The 27,205-nt window shown below is 35.9% G+C and overlaps 1 protein-coding gene across 5 annotated transcripts in view; it reads right to left on the bottom strand.

Moving 5' to 3' along the window:
- Positions 1-2,153: 2,153 nt before the first annotated feature.
- Positions 2,154-27,205, bottom strand: part of PLAA (phospholipase A2 activating protein) — a gene marked incomplete at its 5' end in the record, with an annotated part of 36,639 nt that continues 11,587 nt past the window's right edge. Inside the window, 12 exons of one of the 5 annotated variants that reach the window (XM_079706906.1) lie at positions 2,154-2,888; positions 3,945-4,109; positions 5,655-5,756; positions 8,271-8,339; positions 11,198-11,269; positions 13,125-13,344; positions 14,026-14,183; positions 17,807-17,976; positions 20,048-20,183; positions 21,095-21,262; positions 23,738-23,858; positions 23,944-24,044. In XM_079706906.1, coding sequence (XP_079563032.1) covers positions 2,323-2,888; positions 3,945-4,109; positions 5,655-5,756; positions 8,271-8,339; positions 11,198-11,269; positions 13,125-13,344; positions 14,026-14,183; positions 17,807-17,976; positions 20,048-20,183; positions 21,095-21,262; positions 23,738-23,858; positions 23,944-24,044 — 2,048 coding nt within the window. In that variant the 3' untranslated portion in view covers positions 2,154-2,322. The remainder of the gene's footprint in view (positions 2,889-3,944; positions 4,110-5,654; positions 5,757-8,270; positions 8,340-11,197; positions 11,270-13,124; positions 13,345-14,025; positions 14,184-17,806; positions 17,977-20,047; positions 20,184-21,094; positions 21,263-23,737; positions 23,859-23,943; positions 24,045-27,205) is intronic. The other 4 variants (XM_079706907.1, XM_079706908.1, XM_079706910.1 and 1 more) reach the window with 4 other exon arrangements.

Below are 27,205 nucleotides of genomic sequence, written 5' to 3'. Positions count from 1 at the left end.
GACTTTTACCACTGGAGGTGATTTGGCAACATTTATCAAAGTTTAAAAATGTGCATTAACTTGACCCACCAATTCCAAGTATAAAATGTATCCTAAGGAATTAGTAAGAAACTTGTGAGATTTGCCATAGCATTGCTTGATAGCTGAAAATAGGAAACAATGTCAGATAATAGGAAATGGGCACATCGATATAACATAATATTATATTTATTAAGGTGGAAATATGTGTACTATATGTCAAGTTTAAAAATCAGGTTATTGAACAATGTGTATAATTACAATCCTTTTTTAAAAAAATAAAACATGTTTACATACCAATTGATATGGCACAAGATGTCAAGAATGATTCTCTCTGGGTAGTGGAATTATAGGCAATTTTTATTTAATGTGTGTGTGTTTTATTCAATGAATGTGTATTTTTCTATTCAGAAAAAAAAATAAGGGAATCATGGAAAAAAGTAACTTAAAAAAATCTTTAAAACAATTAGATCACCACTTATCACTTATCTTTCAAGTGGGATTTTTTTCCTTTTTGCTAAACTGTATTTTGTAATTTTTCTTCAATAAACATGACATAACAGTATAATAAAAGTGGTTATAAAAACACTTGTACACTAATGGGAAGCAAACAGTGTTTACCATTTGCCACCCCTTACATTTTGAAGAGTTAAACTATTCTTAACGAAGACTTTACATCCTACCATTATACAAAGGTACCTAGTATTTCAAAATATTGCAGATAAATTGTACTTACAATTGCATGCTAAACATGACATGTTAAAAAGAAAGCACTGTATTGTAAGCACTGAACCAGGCTGACCCAGTTATACTCTTAATGCAGTCATTTAACTTTGACTTAACCCCCTAAATCCCAGTTCAACAAAAAGCAGAGCACAGGTAACTAATGGAACCAGCAAACAATATTTAACGTCTGGGTACACACCAGAAAATTGCAATTTAATACTTAGCAAAATATATATCCCCTCAATTTACATTTTACCCATTCTCTTTTGATATTCCAAAAGTTTTTCCTTGGATTAATCTAGACAATCAAACCATTCCTCTCTTATTGGGGAAGAACTGGTCTTCTTAGACTGCAATTTGGCATGAAGCCAGGAAATTCATGGTTCTATATATCATAAATGTTGGGAATGATGCTATTTTAGATTAAGAATAGTTACACTTCTCTTAAGAAATTAAGGTTCTCTTAGACACAGTAAATTATATAATTAATGGGTTGGTTCCTTCTTGGTGTTAGTTGCTAGGATGTTCATAGACAAATTTGTGACCCCTCCCTCTCTAGGAAGTATGGCATGGTTTGTACTTTTCCTTTTTTCCATCATGATTCATCCCACTATCTTTACTTCTGAAAATAGAGATAACATCACCCTACATTTAACAGGATTTGGGAATTAAATATCCAAGTGTTTAGCACTATACCGGGACCATGTTAGAGGCTCAAAAATACTAATTTCCCATGACAGTCTCTGGACTTGCAAATAACAGTTTGATGTATTCTTGCTCACTCAATTGCCTGATAATATTCAACGCACTCCAAATTCCCTCTGATATAATGGAAATGACCAAAAATAGACAATCAGATATCGAAATTGGAATGAATAATGAAGTTACCTCAAATAGTGAAGGGGAAAAGAAACTGGATCATAAGCCTGTAGTCAGTTTGGGGCTTCATCTGTCTGAACTGATACACATAACACAGCTTAGTAATTTGCTTTTACTTGAACTAAAAATGAGCCATCAAACAAACTTTCTATTTACAAAGAACTTAAATGAAGAAATTATTTTATATCTTTTCAATATATGGAATAATTTATAACAAACTTAATTTTAAAAATTCTAAAGTAGTTGTCCTAAAACAAGACCTTGAAATCAATCAGTGCTGTTGAAAGCATCCAGCAATGAAAATGAGTAGAGCAGAAATTAAATAAAAGACAACCACCAACAATTAACAGTCTGGGGGTATAAGTAGTAAAGCAGATTACATAAATAAAAGCCCTTGTCTTCTCCTAGTTTGCTAAGGTAAGGGAATTACACCACTGTAGTTGCGTTGCTGTTGGTCACAGCTCATTCTTAACTTATCTCTGAACTATTAAAAAACCTATCCCCATTACCCAGGAAAATTTCACAGTTCATCAGTGCAAAAATTTTATTTCTCCTTTGTTTCACCTCTCCTGCCCCCACTTTACAAGATCGGAAATTTTACTTAATCCACAGCATTCTTTTCATCATCTGTAATCAGTCATGTGAAATATGAGAAAAAAAAAACTTATCCATTTAAAATCTCAGTCCCCTAGCCCACTGTTACAGTAAATTTAGGATAAGTCTACAGCATTCACTTACTTTAGCTGGTTCTGATACCGAGGCGTACTTTTTTATTTGAGAATCAACGCCTAAAGATTTGGCTAATTGTACAGCGTTTGAATCATCACTGATAAGTGTCCCAAGAGCCACAAGAAGTCTAAAAGTGGCTTCCAGGTCTTGTACAACTTCCAAGACTGTGCTAATTACTGACAAGCACTGAGCTTTCCCTTCAATGTTATGGTCTTTATGAAAACAAACAGAATAGTTCAGGGTTAATGTAGCCAGAGCAATGTGAATGTTCTTATTGCTCCCTGATTTCAGTTCTATTGCATGGGACAGTAGTGATTCCCTCTGGGACATCATGAGCTTTTGTCCTGCCTGGCCAACAAAACAATTGCAAAAAGTCCTGAGAGCAAGCAGCTGGTTTGCTGGCTTTCCTTTAGGGTTCAGAAGACTGATAAGATGGCTGCTGAACCGAGCTCCTTCTTTTTCATTGCAGAAGTTCTCATTCACACTGGGATGTTTAATTGACAACCGAAGAATGTCAAGTGCAGGAAAGACAATATCTATTGAAAAGAAAAATTCATTAATGTTAAAAAGACATTTTAAACATTAAAAATCATACGCCTGCTTTACAGAATGTGTATACTTCCGAAACTTGTGTTAACTGATTTTTCATATTTATAGAGACTGTATTTATTGCTACAAGATCACATTACTTTAAAAATATGGTAACTCTCCTGGGTTATTAAAATAGCTTGACATACAGTTAGTATTCAATGAGTCTTTGTGCAAAGAATAGGATTGGGACCTGCTTTTAAAAAATCCTAAAACAAGACCAAAGAATTGAGGGAAAGTTCTTTATAGAATTCCAGTTCACAAATGCCAACAGGATGCTTATTATACACATTGGTGGAAGGATTTATATTTAAGGGACTGGGTAGACACCATGTAAATGCATGCGCTAAACACTCTTAACATCATTAAAAGTGAGGAAAGCAGAAATTATGGGCCCTGTGATATAAAGGTAGTATGCAACCTCATTTATAAAGGATATTCACCTGAAAAAAACTACTGAACAAGAATCTAATTATGTCTAGCAGGAAAAACAGAGATAGAGGAACACATTAAGTGATCAGCCAAATTCCAAATACGGGACATTTTGCAGGAAAAATGATTTTTTTCTCCAATAAATCAATTACACGAAAAAATAATGGGGAAGAGGACACTTTTGGAATAAAAAATAATTAATTAACTAAATAGAAAACATACTTATAGCAAATGTCTGTAGCCTATGTTTAACAGGTTAGATAGAGTTTCGTGGATGGCTTGCAGGGAATCCACAAATGCTCTGAAAGAGTATACAAAATGGTCCATGTAAGGGATCATTACATTACCTTCAGATTCTCTTAAGGTATGTGACCAAAGCAAGGCTTTGTGCTTGCTTTGTCACAGTGGTAAAGTTACAGTGGTATAGTGAATCCTTTTAGTGAAGTTTTTCCCAGTGTGAATTTCAACTAACATGTCAACTTTTATTTAACCTAGAAACACCAGTAGTATGGATAGAAATTAAAAGATATACTTTCTGCTTTCTAGTTACATTTTAAAGAGTGTTTCTGTACCTTCAGGCCAGTTAACAGCTTTCCATAAAATCTGAAGTTGTTGGGCTGTGGGTTTTTCTGAAGAATTATTACATATTAGAGACAGTATCTTTTCAAGAAGTACCAAGTCATCCTCAGTTAACTTCTTCTCTTCTGATGCAGTTCCATTAAGTTCCTTCAGTTTACCTAGAACCCAAACCCAAACCTTCAATATTCTCTAACTGTAATTAGGCAGATATATCACACAAATGCCAACATTTTCAATAAGAGTACTCTACCACACACCATTGGGAGGTAAGACTTTTCACAGCAATTATCAAAGACCATAAAACAAGAATAAGGCCTGGGAGTAATTTTAAGCTGAGTACAGTATAGAAAAAGAAAGATTACTGTAATGATTTTTATGTTACCTGTTGTCTTCTAAGATCTTCTCAAGCTTTTTGCTTTGAATAAGTTTTTAAGTATACCATATTTGTTATCATTTTGAATGCTTTTCAAAGTAATATTATGTCATATATAAGTCAATCCCCTACTTTCTCAGAGAGGAAATTTATAACAACTTTTAGCCAACTTATGGCAACTTCTATGACTGCCAATGAAATAGTCAAAAAGCTAAATGTGTATTTATATTTAATTTATTGACTTAGTTTCATCTGTACATTTGACATCACATTTTTAAAAAAACATATTTAATTTGCTTCCCACAATACTGACACTTCATGAAACTATTTCTTTCAAACTCTTCACATGCATCTTCAATATCAGCATCTTTGTCATCATTAATGTTACTTTGAGTCATCTAACACTATTTCCTCAAAAATTTTCATCTCAAAGAATAAAAAAGCCCAAATTTCCATCACAAAAGGTTTAAGAAGATACAATGTCCAAATTTACAAATTTTTATCTATCATAACTGGAAACCTGGATCTATTTCATTATTCTTTGGCATTAAAAATTGCTTAACACTAACAGAATATTAAAACAGTTTATTAAGGGAATGCAAAAAAGCAAGAGATCTTTTATATTTGTACAAGAGTTTAAAAATATCAAGTTGTCCAGAAGTGTGTATACACTTCTTTATTGTTCAAAAATAAAACAATTAAGAAAAGACCTATGAATGATTTTTATAAAGATAGTATGAAGGATGATGATAAACAAAACAAACCTCCCCAAAACAATAACACCCTGTCATATATTCAGGTATGTATGTTATCTTATCTCAATAGACTCTCACCATAATCTTTGAGGAAAACAGAGCTAGTAATACTCAGTCAAAAATAAACAAACAAACAAAAAACAAAACAAAACCTAGTCATTTTGTTTTGAGGAAAACATTAACAGAAAAAGCAATGAAAGCCAACTGAGCAGTTTCATTTTTACAGACAAGATCTTTGTTTTTTAAATGCTTTACTCATTTGTTTTCATTATTTTTTTTCTGAAATCAGTGAAGAGCGTAGGGAATGTGACTGATATTTTTCCCCTTTAATTTTTTTTTCTCATTAAAGTCATTAAAAAGCATTTACTTATATTTGTGTAAGGTTTCTTATAAAGTATTAGTGTTCATTATCAGATCGTGTATTTTTAGTTGACTCAGTTGTGTAATACCAAAATACAAGTCTGTATCATGTAAGCACCTGGTTCCCAGCACATGCTTAGGACAGAAACAGCCTTGAGAGCAACTCAAGGAGTCTGTGGATATGTGAGAAAACTATTTAATTAAAATACACTTACCTAATATTTGTGTAGGGTTTGCTTGGTCAAAAGTGACAGCCTCTTTTTTAGGAAAATAAATATTCACTGTCTTAGATGCAGCTGATTGGTAGGCACTGTTCCCTATTTACAGAATAGAAGAAGGTGAAAATCATTCAGAGTGGTCAAAAGCAAGATTTTTCTAATTGACTTTTGTTTTCAAAATTACTGAGATACATAACTATTCAGTGCATGCAATAAAATAACAACCAACTTCAGAAAAAAAGAAAATAAATCAATAAGATTTTATATACTGTATATATTTGTTAATATAATAAATTTTAGTTTTTGGAATGGGAGCTTCGTTGTAAAACAAAGCCTTTCCATTTCGTATTTTCTACTTCTCTCATATTTTTAAGATTCAATCTAAATTGAAAGTTTTTAAAATATCAAAGAACACAAACAATTATGAAACTTTCCATTTCCTTCTTCTCCAGGCATACTGATCTCTCTTTTCTCATTCCAAATCATGTAGTAGGCATTGTCATTTTCTCCAATCATTTTCTACAGCATTTTTATAAATCCCTCCCAAATTGTAAGCTCCTGAAGGGCATATGTATTTACTTCTTAAGTCCCCATTATAGTAACACTAACTCAGTATCTGATGATGAACAAAAAACTGCCACAAGATGAAAATTCAACAATACTCAGTGAATAAAGCTACTTCAACTAAAGCATAATTTAAATCTCATTTATGTCTTACATTCATTTCAAATCTTAATTTATACAACGTTTTTGTTCTGACATAAAATGAAGGTATTTTGCAAAAATATGAATAAAACATTTTAATCTTCTGAGTATATTAGGAATAGAAAGGGGGAAGGTAGATAAATGAAGAATGAGGTAAGTGCACAAAATTAATTCTAATTGCTTAGAAAGCATAAAATATTTATTGACATCATCAAAGACACTGCCTCTACTCCTGGTTGTTAGAGTCTAGTTGTGGTAAGGAGACTGCAAATCAAATATCATCCAAACAATTAAGTACAATGAAAAGTTCTCTGAAGGAAAAGTATAGGATGCATTGAGAGCTTATGATAGACTAGAGGATCTAGCAAGAGGTATATGTGCATATCTAGGAAGTTTCACTGAATTCATTTAATAAATACTATACTGCAAAATTAAATAAAAAAGAAAAAGGAGCTAATTAATTAACAATAATTAGTGGTCAAAATAGCAAAGTAGAGGGCACAAATATTCCCAAAGAGAACAGCAGTATCAAACTCCTGAGGTAGAAAACTGCATGCCATGCTCAAGACACTGATGCAGGCCAGTATGGAAGAAAAAAGGCAGAGAGGAATGTGACGCAAGGCAAGAGAAAGCTATTACAGGGTTTTAATCAAGGGAGGGGCATAAACAGAGGACGACTGAGAGACCAACTTGGAGGCCATTATTTCATTGGTCTAGGTGAGAGATGACAGTTGCTTAGATAAGGTATACAAAGGTCTATTACATACACCAAACTGTTAAAAACTTTAATTTCTTAAAAATGAGAGGAAGCACTGTTAACTTTAAGAGTCATTTGTAATACAACAGGTATAATATTACTAAGAATTTATTCCGTATAAAATGATTTACATATATTTCATAATTTTAAACTCTTATTTCTAGGAAGTAGATATAACTTTACAAATGAGAAAAAGAGAGGCACAGAAACAGAATGACTTGCTCAAGGTAAAACACATAAAAAGTAGTGGAACTGAGATTTGAATCTAAGCATTCTCACTCCAGAGTCCTTAATCTTAATTACTTACTACATTAAACTTCAATACTGCCAACCAATGTTACTTTCACAATGAAAAAATAGCTTAAAAAATCATATACCAACTTAGTTCTCAAGTAGAGTGGTGGGTTTATGAATATTTTATTATGCTCAGTAACATATATATCACACATATTCTCTTGTATAAAATAATAAATAGGGAAATATATATGCCAAGAGATCTGTCAAGCTTACAAGAGGTGAACCACAAATTCAGTTCTGCGTTTTACGGCAGCCTATACAGAGTAAAAAAGTAAGCCTGCGTATATTCAACAATGCTAAACAAGTAAGATGTGTCAGGGTCTAGGCTGGATACTAAGAATAAAAAAAGTTAGTTGCTCAGGACAAAGCCAAATATTCCAGGCCTAAATCGTAAAACCAAATTCTCTCCTGAGTCCTCTCAATGTGTAATGTAGTAAATAATATTCTAAACACATTAAGTATATAAGAATGAAGCAGAAGAGATGGGACTAACTCAGATTTTGTAAGGATAGTGAGGAAACCAGCCTTACCACAGTAGAACAGCAGTTTTCAATTCTGGCTGCACATGAGAAAATTATAAAACTACTCTCGCTAAGACCCCAACCCAGAGCAACGTTAGATCAAGTGAGCATCGCTGGGGATGAGGTTGAAGTAGTTTTTCTAAGCTCCCCAGATGATTCTAATGTGCAGTAATGACACAATTCTGAGAACACCATAAAAGCCAGGTCAAAAGTTTGGTCTTGATTTACTGTATAAAAAGTTTTCCAGCAAGAAGAAGATGCCAATTTCCTTAAACTTTCATTACATAAAAGTACTAATGAATTAAAAAAAAAGAGGAAATGAAAAATGTGTACCTGTAAATGGATCAACTCCAGCCATGGTAGTTCCCATACTTGCAGACCCTGGTACATACCGACCACCACCTAAAATGCAATAATACTCCTAGTAAGCACAGGTAACAGCAAATGATAAAGTTCAAATTGCTCCTTCTTTACACAGAATGACTTATTTTCATTATTAGTCACACTTCAGAATGACATCTTAATAAAACAGCTGTAAATTTAATACAGCAAAATGCTTAGAACAGTATCTGGCATGCAGTTAGATCTCAATAAAATTAGCTGGAAAATTAATTCTCAAGTTATAAAATAAATATTACATGCCTTATAAACTATAATTATAGAAGTTTAATGAATTACAAAAGCATTAATAGATTGGAGAGAAAGAAAGTCAAAAGTTTCCATAATGAAATGTGAACACTATTTTATTGAAATAGAGACGGGATTACTTGGCACATAAGACAAATAGAAAAGAAACTAGGTAAAAGTTAGGGATGCTATGATAATAGCCCAGTCTCAAATTTGAGAATACTTGTAGCTGCTTTATTGAAAATGGAAAGAAAGAAAGAAAGAAACAGGAAAAACAAGTGCAGAGAGAGAATCAGCAGGATTTGGAGATGTTCGGAGTCCTGGATCAGCCTTTGTGGGAAGAAGAAAGATGAGCCATTGTTCTAGCCCCTCTAAGCTTAATATTCAGGAGTTGGTATAACCAGTGCAACAGATACAGAAAAAGCAAACAAAACTGCAGATGTGCAGGATTCATTAAAATAATGAAGAACACAGAATAAGTGGATTTGCTGAGTTTTTACCATATGCTGGCTAGCATGCTAAGCATATTACATGCATGCATCATTTAAATATTAATTAGAGATCATTATTATATAATATTTTAGAAGAGGAAGGCTGAATAATTTGCCCAAGGCATTATTATGAGGCAGAAGGTAGTCCTACACTGTTCCAAATGTGGTTCTCTAACCACTTGAATGAGAGTCACTGGTTCAATATGCAGACTCCCAGGGCCTGCCCATAATAGCCTAGTAGTTCTCCAAATTAGCTTCACTTTAGAAACCAATAGGGAGCTTTTAAAACTACCTAAACAGCAAACCACATCCAAGACCATATAATCAGAATTCCTGGGGAAGGGATCCGACTCTGAGTATTTTTAACCTCCTTACTAGTGTATCAGAATCTCTGGGTGGGACCTTGCAATAACTAACTTAAACAATCATCCCATATGATTCTAACTGACATTAAATGTTTGAGAATCACATAAATGAGGAAAAGAAAAAAGAATTAAGATTGACCTTAAGTTAGAAGCAAGATGGGGAATGTTTTGGCCCCAGTGCTGTTGGTAAAACTGGAGGAACAACATCAACAATAGTAATAGCTAACATACATTGAGGGCTTAAATATATACCAGGCATTTTGCTAAACACTTTATATGAACTATACCACTTAATTTTTATAATATCTCAATATGGCAAACGTTTTAACCTATCTTTTATTAACAGTGTGGTTCAGTTAACCTATTAATTCCGTAATTCTCTTGGCCTTTTAGTATGCTATCTTGCACATCTCCATAATAAGTGCATCTTCTGAGTTACTGACACTGTGCAACAGTGAGACATGCTCCAGTTACGATGGCCCCAGTTGTTCTCTTGATTTTGTTGGTACTGTTTGAAGCTTGGTATATTCTTTCTGTTCCACAAAAAAGATGCTAATGAGATTCAGGAACTCTGTTGTTCTAAGTTTCAGAGCATCACTGTGCCTGAATATGCTGATAGAGAAAGTTATCATCTTATCTACTCTTCAGATCTTTACTGCCTTTTCAGGGTCACCAAAGACTTCCTTAATAGCCATCATGCTATCACAACATTTAGCTTGATAGTTGGTTTCTGTAGTACACTGGTACACTGCACAGGGTACAGCTATTTATTTGCATCTGGGCCACCAATGCATTCTCAGGAGAAGGGAAGCTCACTGAGAGCAGTTCACAACTTCATGATACTGACCCAAGGTTGTGTGTTGGTCCCATCTATGGTTTAGAAAGGACTCTACGGCCACTTTTAGAGCTCACAGTACTAAGTCTGCAAGGCCAATAGATACCATAAATACTATGAATTTCTTCCCAAATTTGGTATATTGTCCAGGAACTCTGGCTGAAGATCCAACAACAGCATCATAAAATACATCAAATGCTATTCTGAAAACAGAGATTTCTTCAGTTGCATTAAAGTCCAATTTTTTTCCAGTAGTGTTGATGCTGAGGCATGCATACCTTTGGTAAATAAAGTCACTTTGAAGAGACACCAACACTTCCAGGGCTTCATGAAGGCCATTAATAACTTAGATTAGGAAGACTAATCCTGGGTAGCTGGGTGGACTGTCTCCTTCCATGCTAAAGGCAAATTATGCCTGGGCAAACTTCTTGACTGCACTGCTCCATCCAATCTCAGTGACTCACATGGCTCCTTCTCTGCTCGTGATCAGTAGCATCTCGCCAGTGATAGCACTCATGCTGTGTCTTGGTTGGCGGATTCCCCTATTATCTAATTTCACAGATAAAAAAAATAGGCTCAGACAGGTTAAGTAACTTGCCAACTTCTCATAGCAAGTAAGTGGTAGAGCCAGATTTTGAATCAAGGTCTGTCTGACTCTAAAATCTATGATCTTAATGATGCTGCTCTCCTTTCAGGAAGGACCACTGGAGAAAATGATGGATTTTAATAATATGTTATTAAAAGTCATGAGGAAAGCTATAAAAGTACTCGAGGAAAAAGAAAAAATTAGAAGTTAAAGAAAAGGAGATCCATCAAAATTGGAAACACAGATAATAAGGGAATTATCAGTTACTGGATAATATCTTCAAAATGTAAAGCTATATAATACAAAATGTTACACATTTAGTGAAGAAAGACATATTGATCAAAACTGCTTCCCACCTGTAAAAGGATCTGCTGCAGGCAGTGTGTTAGAAGATCCTGATGAAGAGCCTGGAACATACCGACCACCACCTGTGCATGCAAACAAAGAAAAATCTGAAGTACGCCAGAATCCTGAATTTCATAAATGGCACAATGCTTACATCAGAACACTCTAGATGTGGGGAGAAATTAAAGAGCAAGGCTGTCTCATGACAGAACAAGAGGAGTTATAGTCAGAAGTCTTATAGTTGGAAAGGTTAGTAAGAAACTAAAATTTCAGTGATTCTCCAAGTTTTGTTTTTGTTATTATTATATCTTTATTATATCTTAGCTTCTGCACTTAAATATTAAAATAACTAGGAATTCAAATATAAAAAGATAAATTGCAGTTGGTCTCTGACCTAAATAATATACACATACAATCAGTTCCTATTCCTATACGAATTCACTAGAATTCCTGCTGCTGTTGTTGCTATCAAACCACAGGCACCAAATGTGAATCTTTTAGAAAACCCCTGGGTTCATTAATTCATGTGTCAAACAGTGCATTCAGTGCTGAGATCCAGCAGGGAACAAGATTGCTTGTATCCACTGAAGCTTACAACCTACTGGAGAAAATTACAAAGGGGATGAGTGGTTCAAAGGAAACAGATTTCCCATTTATACATTTACAAATGTGTGGTGTGTGTGAGTACGTTTTGTTAGTATCTCTAGGGAAATAATCAGAGGCGTCTACAAAAAGATATATCTAAGGATGCTGACAGAATTTCAGAGGAGCAAAAAAGCCAAATCGTTGTCAGATTTCCAGACAGAGCCAGCTGCTTTAATATCTGTCCTCCATCCCACAAGATAGCTTATAAAATACAGTACTCTTTTGTACTGTAGACTGATATTCCAACCAACAGAAATATCCAGGTAATAAACTTTTTTTTTTTTCTTGTTCTGTCAAGTGCATCTGCTGGGAGGGTCCTATCATTTATAGTTTGTAATGAATCAGTCTGATAATCTGTTTAAGTCAACATGCAGGTCAGATTAACTTTATTATGTGAACAAACAATGGAATTTTGAACTAGAAGGAGAGGAGATAATTTAGGAGCATGAAGCATCTGTGAGGGAAGAAGAAAAAAAAAAAGACCTGAGACAAGAAGAGGATATGGGATCCTTGCAATACAAGGAAGAGCACTAGCACATGAAAGACAGAGTCAGAAATAACAGGAACCCATTAACAATAAAGTGTCAATTTCAAATTTTTATTTAGAGCTAGCCCTATATCTAAGAAAAGATAGATATAGGGCCAGCTCTATATCTATCCCATACCATGGCCTCAGTTCCCAGGGCCTAGAGCTCAAGCTAATACTTCTAGAATTAAACTCCATTTCCAAGGATCCCAGACTCAGACTAATACTACTGGGATAATACTACTGGCACGAGAACCTAATCCCATTAATAACATTTTAGGCGCTGTATACTATGTTATAAACAACTGACTTAAAATGAACATGTGGAATATAAATAACATGTAAACTAAAACTACCCATAGTTCAGTTCTAGATTTGATGCATAACTAACTGGTTTAGCCTCATATGAAAACAGAATTTCTATTTACTGAATTTCACCAAAAAATATATTTTAAAAAGAAGCAATAACATGAAGGAACTTACAGGTTTCTTTTCATTTCAAATGACTGAATTAGTTTCAGTTTAATTTTATTTAGTTTACAGTGTGGCTGTATTTTTGAAGAAGAAGGATTTACAATTGTTTCCATAAATACGAAATTACTATATAATTTAAGCCTCAAAAATATATATCTGCAGCAAAAACCTGCTGTAGATCTTGGTTTTTATTTAAACAGCTAATCATAATAGGTGTTTAAACACAACAAATAAAGAAAAAAATAATCAACATTGGTGGAAGTATATAAGGCTTAATACAAACCCTAACCTACCTGTAAACGGATCTGAAAAACTGGGGTTCCCAAGTCCCAACATTTGACCTTTTGTATTATCAATAATAAATTTAGCCACCTGATCCAAAAACATAGGATTCAAATCATTCTTCTGCAAGAAGTTGTATGCAGTTAACCAGGGATCATCAGTGATGTTATATGGCAGTTTATATGATGGTCCACCTTCATTGACATCAATTGAGAAAACAAAATCAAACTCCTTTAATAGGAATATAAAAAGGAGATAAGTGATTACTATCTGTTCACATAAATTAATGACATACATAACACAGATTTATTGTAATAATTATAGTGCTAAACTTTCTCCAAAGCACAATTTTAAAATCTTCCACTTGGCAAATAATGTTTAATAGCAACCATATGCATGTGGTGCAAGAATAGTAGCTCACTGGCAGGTAGATGTGGGGGATGGATTATTACTACATATTAATTGTAAGACCAAAGGATGGTTTCCAATTAGTTGATCTCAAGGCCAAAAGTATTAGCTGTTACCTTACCCTACTCATGAAAACATGCTGGCATTATAAGCACAGCCCTGCAGGGTCCCTCATGGCCTGTCAAGTTAAATATAGCTAGGCACAAAGCATTAGATGAAAGGTGACACAGAAGCGCCTAATCCAAAATGGTTGGGAACAGCTTATCTATGTAACTACCAAAAGGCAAATAATGGCGGTGTCCATCACAAATGCAGCTCTCTCTACATGCAAAGATATTTAAAAAAAAAAAAAATCTACTTCAAGACTGAGAAGCTCCCCATTGAAATCTATTTTTAAATGTCAAAACACCAAAGAAAATTTTATTAGCATGGGGAAAGGGAAACGAAAACTTTTAATTTGTCTAATGCTTTAAGATAAGAGCAATTAGAAAGAAGTCGACATACTTTCCCTTCATATAAAACTTTTCCAGATGTTTGCTGATTAGCACCAGATGAGCCAACAACATCACCAATTTTTATCCACCTCCCTTCACTAACACTCCACTGATAGGCTTCGACTTTCTCCCCATCTCTGATTAGGCGAGTCTGTCCTTCTCTAGTACCTTAAAATAAAAATTTTAAGAATCAAAGAGAGAATGGCAGAGTAAAATTTACAAACATTAGATAGAAAAGGTTTAACATTAAAGTTTATATATAAAAGAATATGTATTTTGGTTTAATAGAAAATTTTATGAAACAAAATATTTTAAAATGTAATTCTACTGGAAACTGGCCAAAAAGAAAATAATGGTTTAAAAGAAACTCTATTGCTACTTCCCTGGTGGTGCAGTGGTTAAGAATCTGCCCGCCTGCCAATGCAGAGGACACGGGTTCGAGCCCTGGTCCGGGAAGATCCCACGTGCCGCGGAGCAACTAAGCCCGTGTGCCACAACTACTGAGCCTGTACTCTAAAGCCCGTAAGCCACAACTACTGAGCCCACGTGCCACAACTACTGAAGCCCGCACGCCTAGAGTCCATGCTCCACAACAAGAGAAGCCACCGCAATGAGAAGTGAGAAGCCCACGCACCGCAATGAAGAGCAGCCCCCTCTCGCCGCAACTAAAGAAAGCCTGCACGCAGCAATGAAGACCCGACGCAGCCAAAAATAAATTTATTAAAAAAAAAACTCTATTAAATAAAGGATGGTTAAAAAGATGTGATTCTACTAAAAAGTAGCTGGCTGATCAAAAATAAAACAAGTTTTATTAACGAGTATCTTCTGACAATACTTCATTTCAGTAAATGATTCTCCATTCTTCTAGCTGATCAGGCCAAAAAGAGTAGAAGAGTGTGATTCCTTTCTCTCAGCTTTAATCCTTCAGAAAATTCCATCAGCTCTATCTTTAAAATATAGCTAAAAGACTACCTCTTCTCACCATCTCCATTGCTACCCGTTGGTACAAGCCACCATTATTTCTCAGTTGTACTGATTCAATGGCCTCCTACTATAGGCCCTGGAGCCCCCTAGAGTCTATCTATAACACTGGCTGTTTATTCTGCCTATGACATTCTCCACACAGATGTTAGCAAGATTTGCTCCCTTGTCTCCTTAAGGACTTTACCTGAAAGCCACATTCTCAGCAAGGCCTTCAGTGGCAGAGACTGCTAGCTGTCCTCCAGAGATTCCTGCTCCTATTCCAATGGGTAGAGCTGTAGCTGTCTAGTCGAAGACTACCTTATTCCGCCCCCTTACATTCTGTAGTCCCTAGATTACACACTGAGTAATGGTCAGTAGAATCTGGGTGGGTGTGATAAATGCCAGTTCTAGGCCTATTCCATCATCTTCTACCCTCCCCTCTTATGCTGTCTGGTGGCTGAATATCTATAACCAAGGGGACCCTGCAAGCACATGATGAAGATGGTGATTTCAGCATGGGTCTCTGAGTGACCTAGAGGAGTAAAATTATTCTACAAACATGTTCCAGCATACCCTGCTGTCAACTGAACTTTAAATGTGCAATAAATAACCTTCTCTTATGTTAAGCCACTGACATTTTAGGATTTATCTGTTACAGCAACCAGTGCTATCCTAAGTATTATACATTTCCTGACCACTGAATTTCAAACTGCTGTTTTATTTTTTATTAAAACTCAATACCTGCTTTACTTTTCCCATAGTACTTATCTGACATACTTCTATATTTACTTATTAACTTTTTAATTATCTGTCTCCTCCTGTAGAACATAAATCTGTGGGAACAGAGATTTCTGTCCCTTTTGTTATCTGTATTCCCCAGAGCTTAGACCAATGCAGGGCAGACAGTAGGTACCTAGTAAATATTTATTGACTGTGTATATATAGAGACAAAAAGATTACATTTTTCCAAAGAACTGTAAGAATATTAAAAACATGAAATAATACAGTGGTGTTCAAACTTTTGGTTTCAATGTTTCTTTACAGTCAGAAATGTTATTCAGAAGCCCAAACAGCTTTTTTTTATGTAGGTTATATCAGTTGATTTACTGAATTTGAAATTAAAAATGAGAAGAGCAAAAAATATATTTACTAAAAAAAAATATATATATATATATATATATATATATAACATATATATACTTCATGGAAAACAGTAATAGATCCATTAGATATTGAATAAATAATAGTTCAATGAAAAATAAGTATAGTTTTAAAAACTTAGTGAGAAGTCTGGCATTGTTGTACATTTTTGTAAATCTCTTTACTGTCTCTCTTAATAGAAGACAGCTGGATTATCATACCTGCCCCTGCATTTAACCTGTTGCAATCTGGTGCTTGGTTGATGTATACAAAGAAAATCCAGCATCACACGGATAATACAGTTGAGGAACAGAGGACTAGTTTAATAGCCTTTTCAGAAAAATGTGGATATTCTACAAGTAGTAGATCCTAAAGGTTACAAATTTAGAATCTGAAACTGTATCAATGAATTTTTCATGCTCTATTATACTAAAATCCATTGGTCTATCTTACACTTTGAACAGTTCTTTTACCCATGTATGATTTTGTAAGACCATGAACCGGTCATTTGGAAGATACTGATTCACTAAGCTATGCAGATCTTCCATATGATTACACATTTCATTATTCAATATAAAACAATTGCATTTGTTAATATTACCACTAATGTCACAAGTTTTCCAAAATTTCAATTTTCATTTGGAAGTCTGAATTTTATCTTTGGCAACAAATGCTGTCAGTTGTTTTCCTTAAAGTAACATTCTCGCTTTGTTCATTTTCAAAAAAATATCTGCCAAATACCTAAGCCTGAATAACCGTAGTTGCTCTTTGAAATAAAAATGGCATTCCCTGAAAAAAGGGAGAGTTCAGCCTGCAACTCAAGTGACTGCAGAAGTACTTACCCCTGAGGTACATGGTACTTCGGTAAACTGTATGTGTACTTTACATTTTGTCATCCAGAATGTTAAAAAAGACATGTACTAAAGGGCCAAAATTAATTTTTAATGCTTCATCAGGGACACTCCTAAGGGCAGATGGCATTTTTTTTTTTTTTAATGACGACTGCAAACCAGTGAAGAACACCATGACTACCTGAATAGTTTGGTGCCACTGCCTTGACCTATGTACTAAGGAGCCAGCAGTTTTACCCACCACCGATTTTATACCATAAATGTAGATGATAACACAGTGTAAAAGGCAAATAACATCTTAGTATTATAAAACTAGCTTTGACCACATGGATATCCTGAAAGGATCTCAGAATCCCCAGGGGTCCATGGACCAAGGGATCATGGATATATCCAACCTAAGATTTCATTTGAGACAACTACTGTCCTCTGATTTTAAAATCAAATGATCCCTAACGCATTAAGCAGACATTGCTTTATTTAAACTCATTTTTATTTTTAGTCTGTACAACCTCTCAGAGAATCCAATCAACCAAAAGGTATTAAATGAGTGACTTCCAAACACCTACTACATATGAGCTAAGTATTAGGTGATTTATTGAAAGAAAAAAAGATTCCTGTTTATGGGAACTTAGCTCCAAGTCTTTAAAACTGTGAGGTAGAGGCAAAAAGAACATGATTTTTCACTGTGGTTATGCATAATAAAAAGTCTCAAAGATCAGTACCTGGCAATGAGAATACTGAATGACTTAACAAAACAATCTTTTTTTCTTGTCACTCATTATTCCAAAAGGCAAACATGGTAGCATTTTTTACTACTAGATACATTGGAATATTTACCAGGTTCATTCAGATGTTCCCTCCCAGGAAGCTGCTCAGCATTAATGTCCCCTAAATCACCAGTTTTGGAATCAATGGTTGCCTGAGAGAGTTCTCTTTCAAAAGCCTTGATTTCTTCAGCACTTGCTGTCCGATCCTCTGATTCTGTAAACACTCTAATAATACCATCACTATAAGGAAACAGAAACTGATTTTAGGTCACTGCCACAGTAGGTTAACATTATCACACTTCAATGATCCAAAGCAAAAATAATCTGTATTTGTGAATATGAAAAATGTTACTATGTATTTATTGCTGAGTATAGAACTATGCTGATTTCAGCACACTACCCTCTATTACTTTCTAAAGCAATGGAAAGGGTGGAAAAAGACTATTTAAGGAAAAAGTTACTGGCAAAGAACAAACAAATATATATTTAACACAATTTTCAATTCCAAATTAAATATTTACCATCATAAAAATCTACAGACATAGCATACACTTTTAAAGTGAATATTACACACATAGGTATTATGGTATAAAGAGGGGTAGTAAACTGTTTAACTTATAAAGGGCTCAAATACCCAGCATAGGGCTTAGAAAATACTAGATGCTTGATATCCGTTCATTAGAAACGCATGGAGCCTGTCCTTACTATGCCATTAACTAGCAATGTAACCCGAATCAAGAAAAAAACAGCTTCACCTCTGGACTAGACAGCAGTCCCAGCCTCTATCCTCAGAAAAATGACTTCATTTCCATAATTTCTCTTTGTGAAATTTTGGGGTAGGGGAGGCAAGTTAGCCACTTTCAACTGTACTAACCCTACTCAACTCTACAGAAAAACTTTCTTACTTAACCTTCTTCTAACAGCAGTGTTACCCCTTTGTTTATTTTTCAACTTTAAATGACTTTAGGGTGAAAATAACTAAACCAACATATCAACCTCTGGCCCAGCCAAGGAGTAAAATACATCCGCTTTATTAGACACTGTATCCCTTATGGCTGTCACCCTTTTTCCTCTTGCCTTCAGTGCCACAGTAGTCTATAATCCTTTCCCTCATCCATTTCTTCAAAGAACTCTTTATCTGTCTCCTCTCATTTACCTTTTTCTATCATTTTCTATGAAAATGTGATGTCAAAAAAGTCACTACTAACATCTTTCAAAGAAAATCCAAAAGCTTTCCTAACTTTCCATTCCTTAACCCCTCATGTACTTATTGACACTGATCACAATGTCCCTCCAAAATCTCTTTTCCATCTCTGAATTTCAACATCTGGATTGCTTTTTGTTTAGGCTACTGGCTTCTCTTTTTCTACCCACAGTGTATCACAAGTTCAGTCTTTAGTTCTGTTCCTCCCCTTCTATGTTTCTTCCCTCAGAGAAAGATGCCCTGTTGCTTGACTCTGGAAGTTCTGTGCCAATCTTGATTTTCAGTCTCAGTTGCTAAACTAGGACCCAGTCCAAATGCCCATGACCAATCTGCATGAGTGTGGCTTATCACCACTTGGATCCCAGGAAGTTATCATCTTCTTCACCAAACCAATTGTCACTCTTGTCCACTTTTATTAATGTGGACTTCTAATCATCCAAAGTTTGAAACTCTATCCTTTTCTGACACCCCCCTTCTGATAATTTTCCCTCTGCATTATCTCATTTTCTGGTCCTTTATCCATTAGCACTGCAGGGTCAATATTTCATAACTTTACACCTACTACTGCAATTGCTTACCAACTTGGTTTCCTGACCATTGTCACCACTAGTTAAATCTAACCTATGTATTTAATAATTCATAAGTTCTGCTTTAATCACAGCACTTCTTGCTCAAGAGCTACAACCCTTTAACCCCAAGCACTTAATCTAACAAATGCCGGGCATTCCAGGTTCTCCATAATTAAGCCCCACCCTACCATCTACCCCTGTCATCCACGGTTCCCCAGCATTGTTCCTCTACCATTTTCCTTCATTATCTTTCAAAACCCAATTCAAATTTCTTCTTCTCCAGAAAGTTTGCGCACACCAATCTCTAACTTCTCTAATTTCATGTTTCGACTGCACAACTTACAGTGCAATACTAAGTAATATATCATGTATCATTAGTGCAAAAGCTGTTACACCTACTACTGTTTTGTTTAGTAACACAAATGTGCCTGTGGTCTCCCCAATTCACCTGAAATTCCTATGGCTTATCTCTGTGCACTCTAACACCTACCTAAGGCCTAGACACATATTATTGATTGACTGACTAGAACATGAATACCTCGCGCCAACCACAATGTCACCATTGTCTAGCACACAGCAGCACCATATAGACTGAGCTGGAAGTCGGATTGTTTGAGCACATTCCCCATGTTTCCAGATTCTCAGAGATCTGTCTTCTGCTGTTGTCACAAAATCTAAAATTAATGAATACAGGAAAAATTAGTTTGAATAAATAAAATTAAGTACATTTATATATACCACCTTTCTAAATAGGCATACTGATTTTTAAACCCCAAAGTATTTATAAATTATAGCTTTAAATTTTATATATTTGTCATTTATACAATATACAACTTCAAAAAATCACATTTTGGGATTCCCTGGTGGCGCAGTGGTTGAGAGTCCGCCTGCCGACGCAGGGGACGCGGGTTCGTGCCCCGGTCCGGGAGGATCCCACATGCCGCAGAGCGGCTGGGCCCGTGAGCCATGGCTGCTGAGCCTGCGCGTCCGGAGCCTGTGCTCCGCAACGGGAGAGGCCACAACAGTGAGAGGCCCGTGTACTGCCAAAAAAAAAAAAAAAAAAAAAATCACATTTTTATATATTTCTCACATCTTACACACTATACTTTATACCAATAAATTATAAGAAGTCTTTCCTCAGATGCCCAAGAACTTTTTTTTTTTTTTTTGCGGTACGTGGGCCTCTCACTGCTGGGGCCTCTCCCATTGCGGAGCACAGGCTCCGGACGCGCAGGCTCAGCAGCCATGGCTCACGGGCCCAGCCGCTCCGCGGCATGTGGGATCTTCCCAGACCGGGGTACGAACCCGCGTCCCCTGCATCGGCAGGCGGACTCTCAACCACTGTGCCACCAGGGAAGCCTGCCCAAGAACTTTTTACAACACACCATCAAGTCTGAATTAATATAAAGATGATCATACAGTTTTCTCCTTTAGGAAAAAGATACTTATGAAATAAAGTTACTAAATTACTCAAGTTACAGTTACAGTAAGTTGATTTAAATCATTAGCCTTCCGCCCACCCCCAAGATAGAATAGAACAATGCTCAATACAAAATTTAAAATATGTAGTATAAGACAGTCTTACCTTTACAATTTGGAAAGACAGATATGCTATAAATATAATTTGTATGACCATAAAATACTTCAAGACACTCGCCAGTGATCTGCCACCTTCTAATACTAGCATCATTTGCACAGGAGAGAAATTCTGTTTCATTCAAAATTGCCAAGCCTCTTACACAGTCTTCATGCCCTGTATTAAAAAAAAGAACAAGATAAATCAATAAAAATGGATCATTTGGTTGATGGCTCTATGTATTTTATTAACATTATAAAACACATACCAGTGAATGTTAAAAACTGATTTTCAAGTTAGAGAAATACTTTTTTTCCAGTAGAAAAACCTGATAGCCAAAATTTGTATTGTAGGCTTGGCAGTATTTTTTATCACCAGTCTTGGGAAGTTATTCTATATTTATCATATCTTCTCTAAATTACTTCTTAAAAATTTCTTAAACCCCTCCAGAAATAGGATTCTGATCCCCACAATTTTTTTTTAAAGGAAATCCTTTATTTATTGATTGATTGATTGATTGGCTTCGCAGCATGCGGGATCTTAGTTCCCGACCAGGGATCAAACACGTGCCCCCTGAAGTGGAAGTTCGGAGTCTTAACCACCGGACCACCAGCGAAGTCCCCCAGTTTTTACTTGACAATTCATTTCAACTTTTCTTCCCCAATAACAAGAGTAATTCATAACATACACAATATTAAAATATAAACAGATATATAACAAAGAGTAAATATCCCCTAAATTTCTCACCACATAATACTGAGATTAATATTTATAAAGCACCAAGAAAAGAAAAACTAAGATTACAAAAAAGATTTCAATTATTTAAGAGTTTGAAATAAAATCTTTTTTTTTTTTTTTTTTGTGGTACGCGGGCCTCTCACTGCTGGGGCCTCTCCCGTTGCGGAGCACAGGCTCCGGACACGCAGGCTCAGCGGCCACAGCTCACGGGCCCAGCCGCTCCGCGGCATGTGGGATCTTCCCGGACCGGGGCACAAACCCGTGTCCCCTGCATCGGCAGGAGGACTCTCAACCACTGCGCCACCAGGGAAGCCCTGAAATAAAATCTTTATCATAGAAAAGTAAACTTTATTAAAATGTGAAATAGGTTGAGAGAGATTAATTTATCTAAAACCACACAATCAGTGGCAGAGCTAAAGCAAGAATTCAAGTTTCCTGCCCCCTATTCCTACCTCTTTTGATTCAACCAAACATAAATATAAAACCAAACATTGTTGCTTTACCAAAGGAAATATTTCATAATTTATATAAATGCAGGCATTAAAATGATAAAATAAAAACTAATGACTATTGATTTTTTAAAAGGGCAAGAATTTATGGAATGAAAACTTCTTGTGTTATGTTGATTGTATATATACATACGTGTGTGTGTATTTATTCCTCTCATCAAAGGATATTAAATGTTTTTAAAAACTTGATATGATTCCATTTTTTTCAATATTAATTGAGGCATTGTAGATGCCGCAATTTTTTTTAAAAGACAAAACTTTCTCAGAAGTTTGTGCTCTAATAAAGGAGACTAGAAGTCAAAACCTTTCCCATGCTCAGTATTTCCTATGCTGATTCAGATTAGCTATAACAGATTAATAAAAACTTAACACATATGTTGTATGTATGGAAGCAGAAACAAAGGGATGTTTAGCTACAACTCATTGTCCATTTTCCACCTACAGATAGTTTTATCTGCACAAAGGGACTTCTTGAAGTATTATCCAGGATGCTGATCAACTTTTAAGGAATAAATAAAGGAAAAACAAACAAACAAACAAACAAAATCATACCAAAAATGTTAAATGCCCCACAAATAAATCATCAGTTCTAGTATTAGACAGCAGATGCCTCATTTTAGGAGTTATTTAATAGCTGAGGTTTTAAAAGACTACCCACCTGAAACCACAACATAAACAAAGCCTGAAAGTTGTTATTATTAAACAATGTACTTCAATATTAATAAAAGCATGACTGATGCTTTCCTCATATATGAAGATAACACTACTGACCCACCCTCAATAAGACTTATGCTTGGAAGTTTCAGGCTGAACTTGTTCAAATGACAACCAAAACATAACTGAGTACCAAAAATTACATGTATAAAATACACAGAAGCACATACCCATATTGTAGCTATTTATTAGTCCATATCTGGTTATTTTATGAGAGGTCTCAGTACATCTTTTAAAAAGATATTACAGGGCTTCTCTGGTGGTGCAGTGGTTAAGAATCCGCCTGCCAATGCAGGGGACACAGGTTTGAGCCCTGGTCCGGGAAGACCCCACATGCCGCAGAACAACTAAGCCCGTGTGCCACAACTACTGAGCCTGCGCTCTAGAGCCCGTGAGCCACAACTACTGAAGCCCGCGCACCTAGAGCCTGTGCTCCGCGACAAGAAAAGCCACCTCAATGAGAAGCCTGCGCACCGCAACGAAGACCCAACACAGCCAAAAATAAATAAATAATTCAAAAAAGAAAGATATTACATATTAACTGTCAGAAAATTTACATTCACCCAAGTTAAATGGCTCAAATACACTGATGTTTTTCAAATACCACTTTAAAACTTCTAAATTTTTGAAAAAAATCACCTGTGCAAATAGGAAGCAAAGAGATTACAAAAGCTGTCTACTCTGATCTTACCAGAAAAAGTCCTCTCGCATCTTCCAGCCTTCCAAAGTTTAATAGTCTTGTCTGCTGATCCAGTTAACATTAAGCCCTGCTCAGGTAATATCTTTACTGCCCATACTGCAGCTGTATGACCCTGTGAGAAAAATGGGTATTGTTAAATTGCCACAGAATCATCATCTTTAATTATTTTCTCAAATATTCACATAGAACTACTGTACCTGTAAGGTCATCATGCATTTGTCATTCAGCCAGACTTTAGCAGTAGTGTCCCATGAGCCACTAAGTAATGTCCCAAATTTTCCAGATGAAAGACTACAAACTAAAGGGAAAAAAGGCATTAATTAACACATTTTCATAGAGAAAAATGCTCAACCTTGCTAGTTATTAAAACACTACAATTTTAAAAACACTTTATGAAGTGACAGTATTAGCTAATTAAGGCTCAACTCAATGGAAATGCAGAAGGGTGCAGCGGTCAAGAGCACAGACTCTGGTGCCAGACTGCCTGGGTCCAAGTCCTAGCTATACCACTTAGGAGCTGTCTGACCTCAGGGATATTACTTAACATCAGATTCCTAGACTGTAAAATGAGGGAGCAGGATTAAGTGGGCTGCACAATCCCTTCCAGTTCTAAGAAACTACACAGGAAAATAATGCAAATGATTTTCAAATGTTATTTATATAGTTATTTAGGGTCACTTTAGTTAACATGACAGAAAAAACTAGAGTCAAGCTGACTCGTTTCATTACTCAACAGTAGTGAAATGGTTAATTAAATGCCTTATCTTGATGTAACACTGTACAAGCTAAAAATTATAAATATGAAAAATTATCTAAAAACATGGAAACAAAAAAGACAGTTCTGATTAAAAATGGCAGATTATCCACAGTAATGCTATAGATGGTATTAATCTTCAAGGACAGAGAAAACAGAAAACAACATAACTGACTTAGCAAAATGGAGGAGGTTACACAGAAAGCGATTAGAAGCAGAGTAACTGGCCCCACAAAACTGAGACTAAGTATCCAGCCACTAGGTTCCACAGAGGATGGGGCTAAGCAGAGGACCTGAAAAATGAGAACAGTGATTCAAAGGCTGCACACAACAGAGTGAAACACTAGACCTCTCCTCTCAGCCTACAGTGTCAGGAAAGTACATCCTTATCCACTGCAGGAAGGAGAATGGATGGAGGTTTATCCTCTGGAGGAACTGAAGCAGAGTTTCTAGACTCTGGTCACCAGGCATAATAAAGGGCTGGAATAAGGAACCCTAAGAAACACAAGGGGAATAAGTAGAAAGTCTCCATCCTGAAATGTGGTACCTACAGTCCCCCTGCTCCCACAATAACAGCAGCCAGGCATATATCCCACTCCACCTAAGTATGAGGCAGGAGGACTCTTTTCTAGAGGACTGAATAATGTTAAAGAACTCCAGATGCAGACATTCGAGAGGGTTTCCATCTAAAAAGTCAGACCATCAGATCACCCTCTAACAAAGCCCACTAATCATCAAGCTCCACCTACACGAAAGAGAAAAACCAAAACAAAAACAGAAAAATAAGGGGGAAGGGGTTTGGGGGACCCATAAGAAACAAATCCAATTTCAGGAAGCAGAAGAAAAATCTTCAATACAATATTATTTGCAAACAGATATTATATTTAAAAAGAACTAATGCGAGAACAAGAAAACTAAATGCTAAAAATAGAAGAACCAAACTGAAAAAATAATAAAAAAAACTAGGGGGAGAAAAGTCTCCTGAGAATTAGACCCAAAAGGCAAATATATGAAAAATAGGAAAGGATAATTAAGAAAGTTAGAAAGTAATTTCAAAATGCCCAACATCTAACAGGGATTCCAGAAAGAGATAATTGGGGAGGGGGAGGAGAAAGATGAGGCAAAGAACACAGAAATAGTACAAGAAAGATTCCTAAAAATGAAGGTTATGATATCTAGATTGAATTAACCCACAAAAGTGCCCAATGAAAGGCACTTTGAGAAACAGAGATAGACATGCATTGTGAAATTTTATAACATTAGAAATAGAGAAGACTCCAAAAGTTTGGGAGGGGACCAGAAAAGTGTCCCATAGAAAAGATGGGGAATCAAAATAGCATCAAACTTCTAAATAACGTTATACACTAAAAGACAATGGAGCAATGCCTTCAAAATTCTGAGGTTAAATGGTTTTAACACAGGATTCTATGTCTAGCCAAAAAATCAAGTATTCAGTAAGACTAGAATAAAGCTATTTTCCGATATGCAAATACAATATATTTAACCCCCATGTCACAGCTTTCTTAGGAAGCTGCAACAGCTGTATTACACTAAAATGAAAGAGTAAGTTAAGAATGACAAGACATGGGCTCTAGGAAATAGGGAAATCCAGGATGACATTAGCCCAGGTAGTACCAATCCAACAGAAGGCTAGAAGGTTACAAGAGGAAGTTTCCAGGAAATACATGGAACATATAAATATTTTAATGTGTGTGGTAGCCATTAGTGGTATTTATCAAATATTTTCTGCTCTTCACCTTCTAAGCAAATGGTAAGACTGAATGCCCCAGTTCCTTTGGCTTTAGGTATGCTGCATGACTTGTTCTGGCATTGAAAAATGAGCAGAAATAATGTTACTTCCAGGTGGAAGCTTTAAGGATAGGTGCACAGTGAAGCCATGCTCCCTCCCTACTACTCCAATCTCTGTGAAAGCACATGCTACAGTGAAGCTTCTGTCATCCGGATCCCTGAGTGATTACCAGGAGCAGAGCCCCCTGCTGCACTGGACCTATAAGAAGCAAAGCAAACTTACTGCATTAAGCCACTGTGATTCTGGAGTTGTCTGTTACCACAATGTCACCTAGCTTACCTGACCGATTCAGAATTAGTAGCAAAAGTGAGGCACTGCTGAAGCAAAAAGCTGAAATATATGGCAGTGGCTTAACAGGCAGGTAATGAGGAGACTATTATCACAGAATAGAAGGCTGGTGCTCCTTATCAGGTAGTAAGGAACATTTGGTAAAGCTGTTACCGGCAATAACTCAGGACATGACAAACTTGTAGTCTAAAGAAAGAGGCTGGAAAACAGGACTTCAGTGATGGGTGTCGCTTACTATTGGCCACATTTGGCTAGGTACTAAAAGAATGGAATGAGATCAAGAACTGGCTGGTTCCCAGCCAGAAACGAAGAGTCCAAACTTAGGGATTTGCAGAGTTGGAAGAGCCAATTGCTTCTCAAGCCCAAATGAAAAATGTAAGCCCAAGAAGTCCTTTCAGCAGCAAAGGACAACTGAAACCCAGCCATGCAACAGGAACAAATCAAAAACATGGCCATCCATCCTGCACAGTGCCAAAATTTCCAAATGGATTTAAAGCATTTTCAAAGCAAAGAAAAATTAAGGTTGTTGCCCTGAAAATAAATGCTTTCACCTGGGAAAATAGCTCAGGGAAAAGAACCTAAAGGTTCAGCTTTCCAACTAAAGTCT

This window comes from Hyperoodon ampullatus (assembly GCF_949752795.1).
Source record: "Hyperoodon ampullatus genome assembly, chromosome: 6".
NCBI lineage: Eukaryota > Metazoa > Chordata > Mammalia > Artiodactyla > Ziphiidae > Hyperoodon > Hyperoodon ampullatus.
This window is presented reverse-complemented; position numbering and strand designations above follow the sequence as displayed.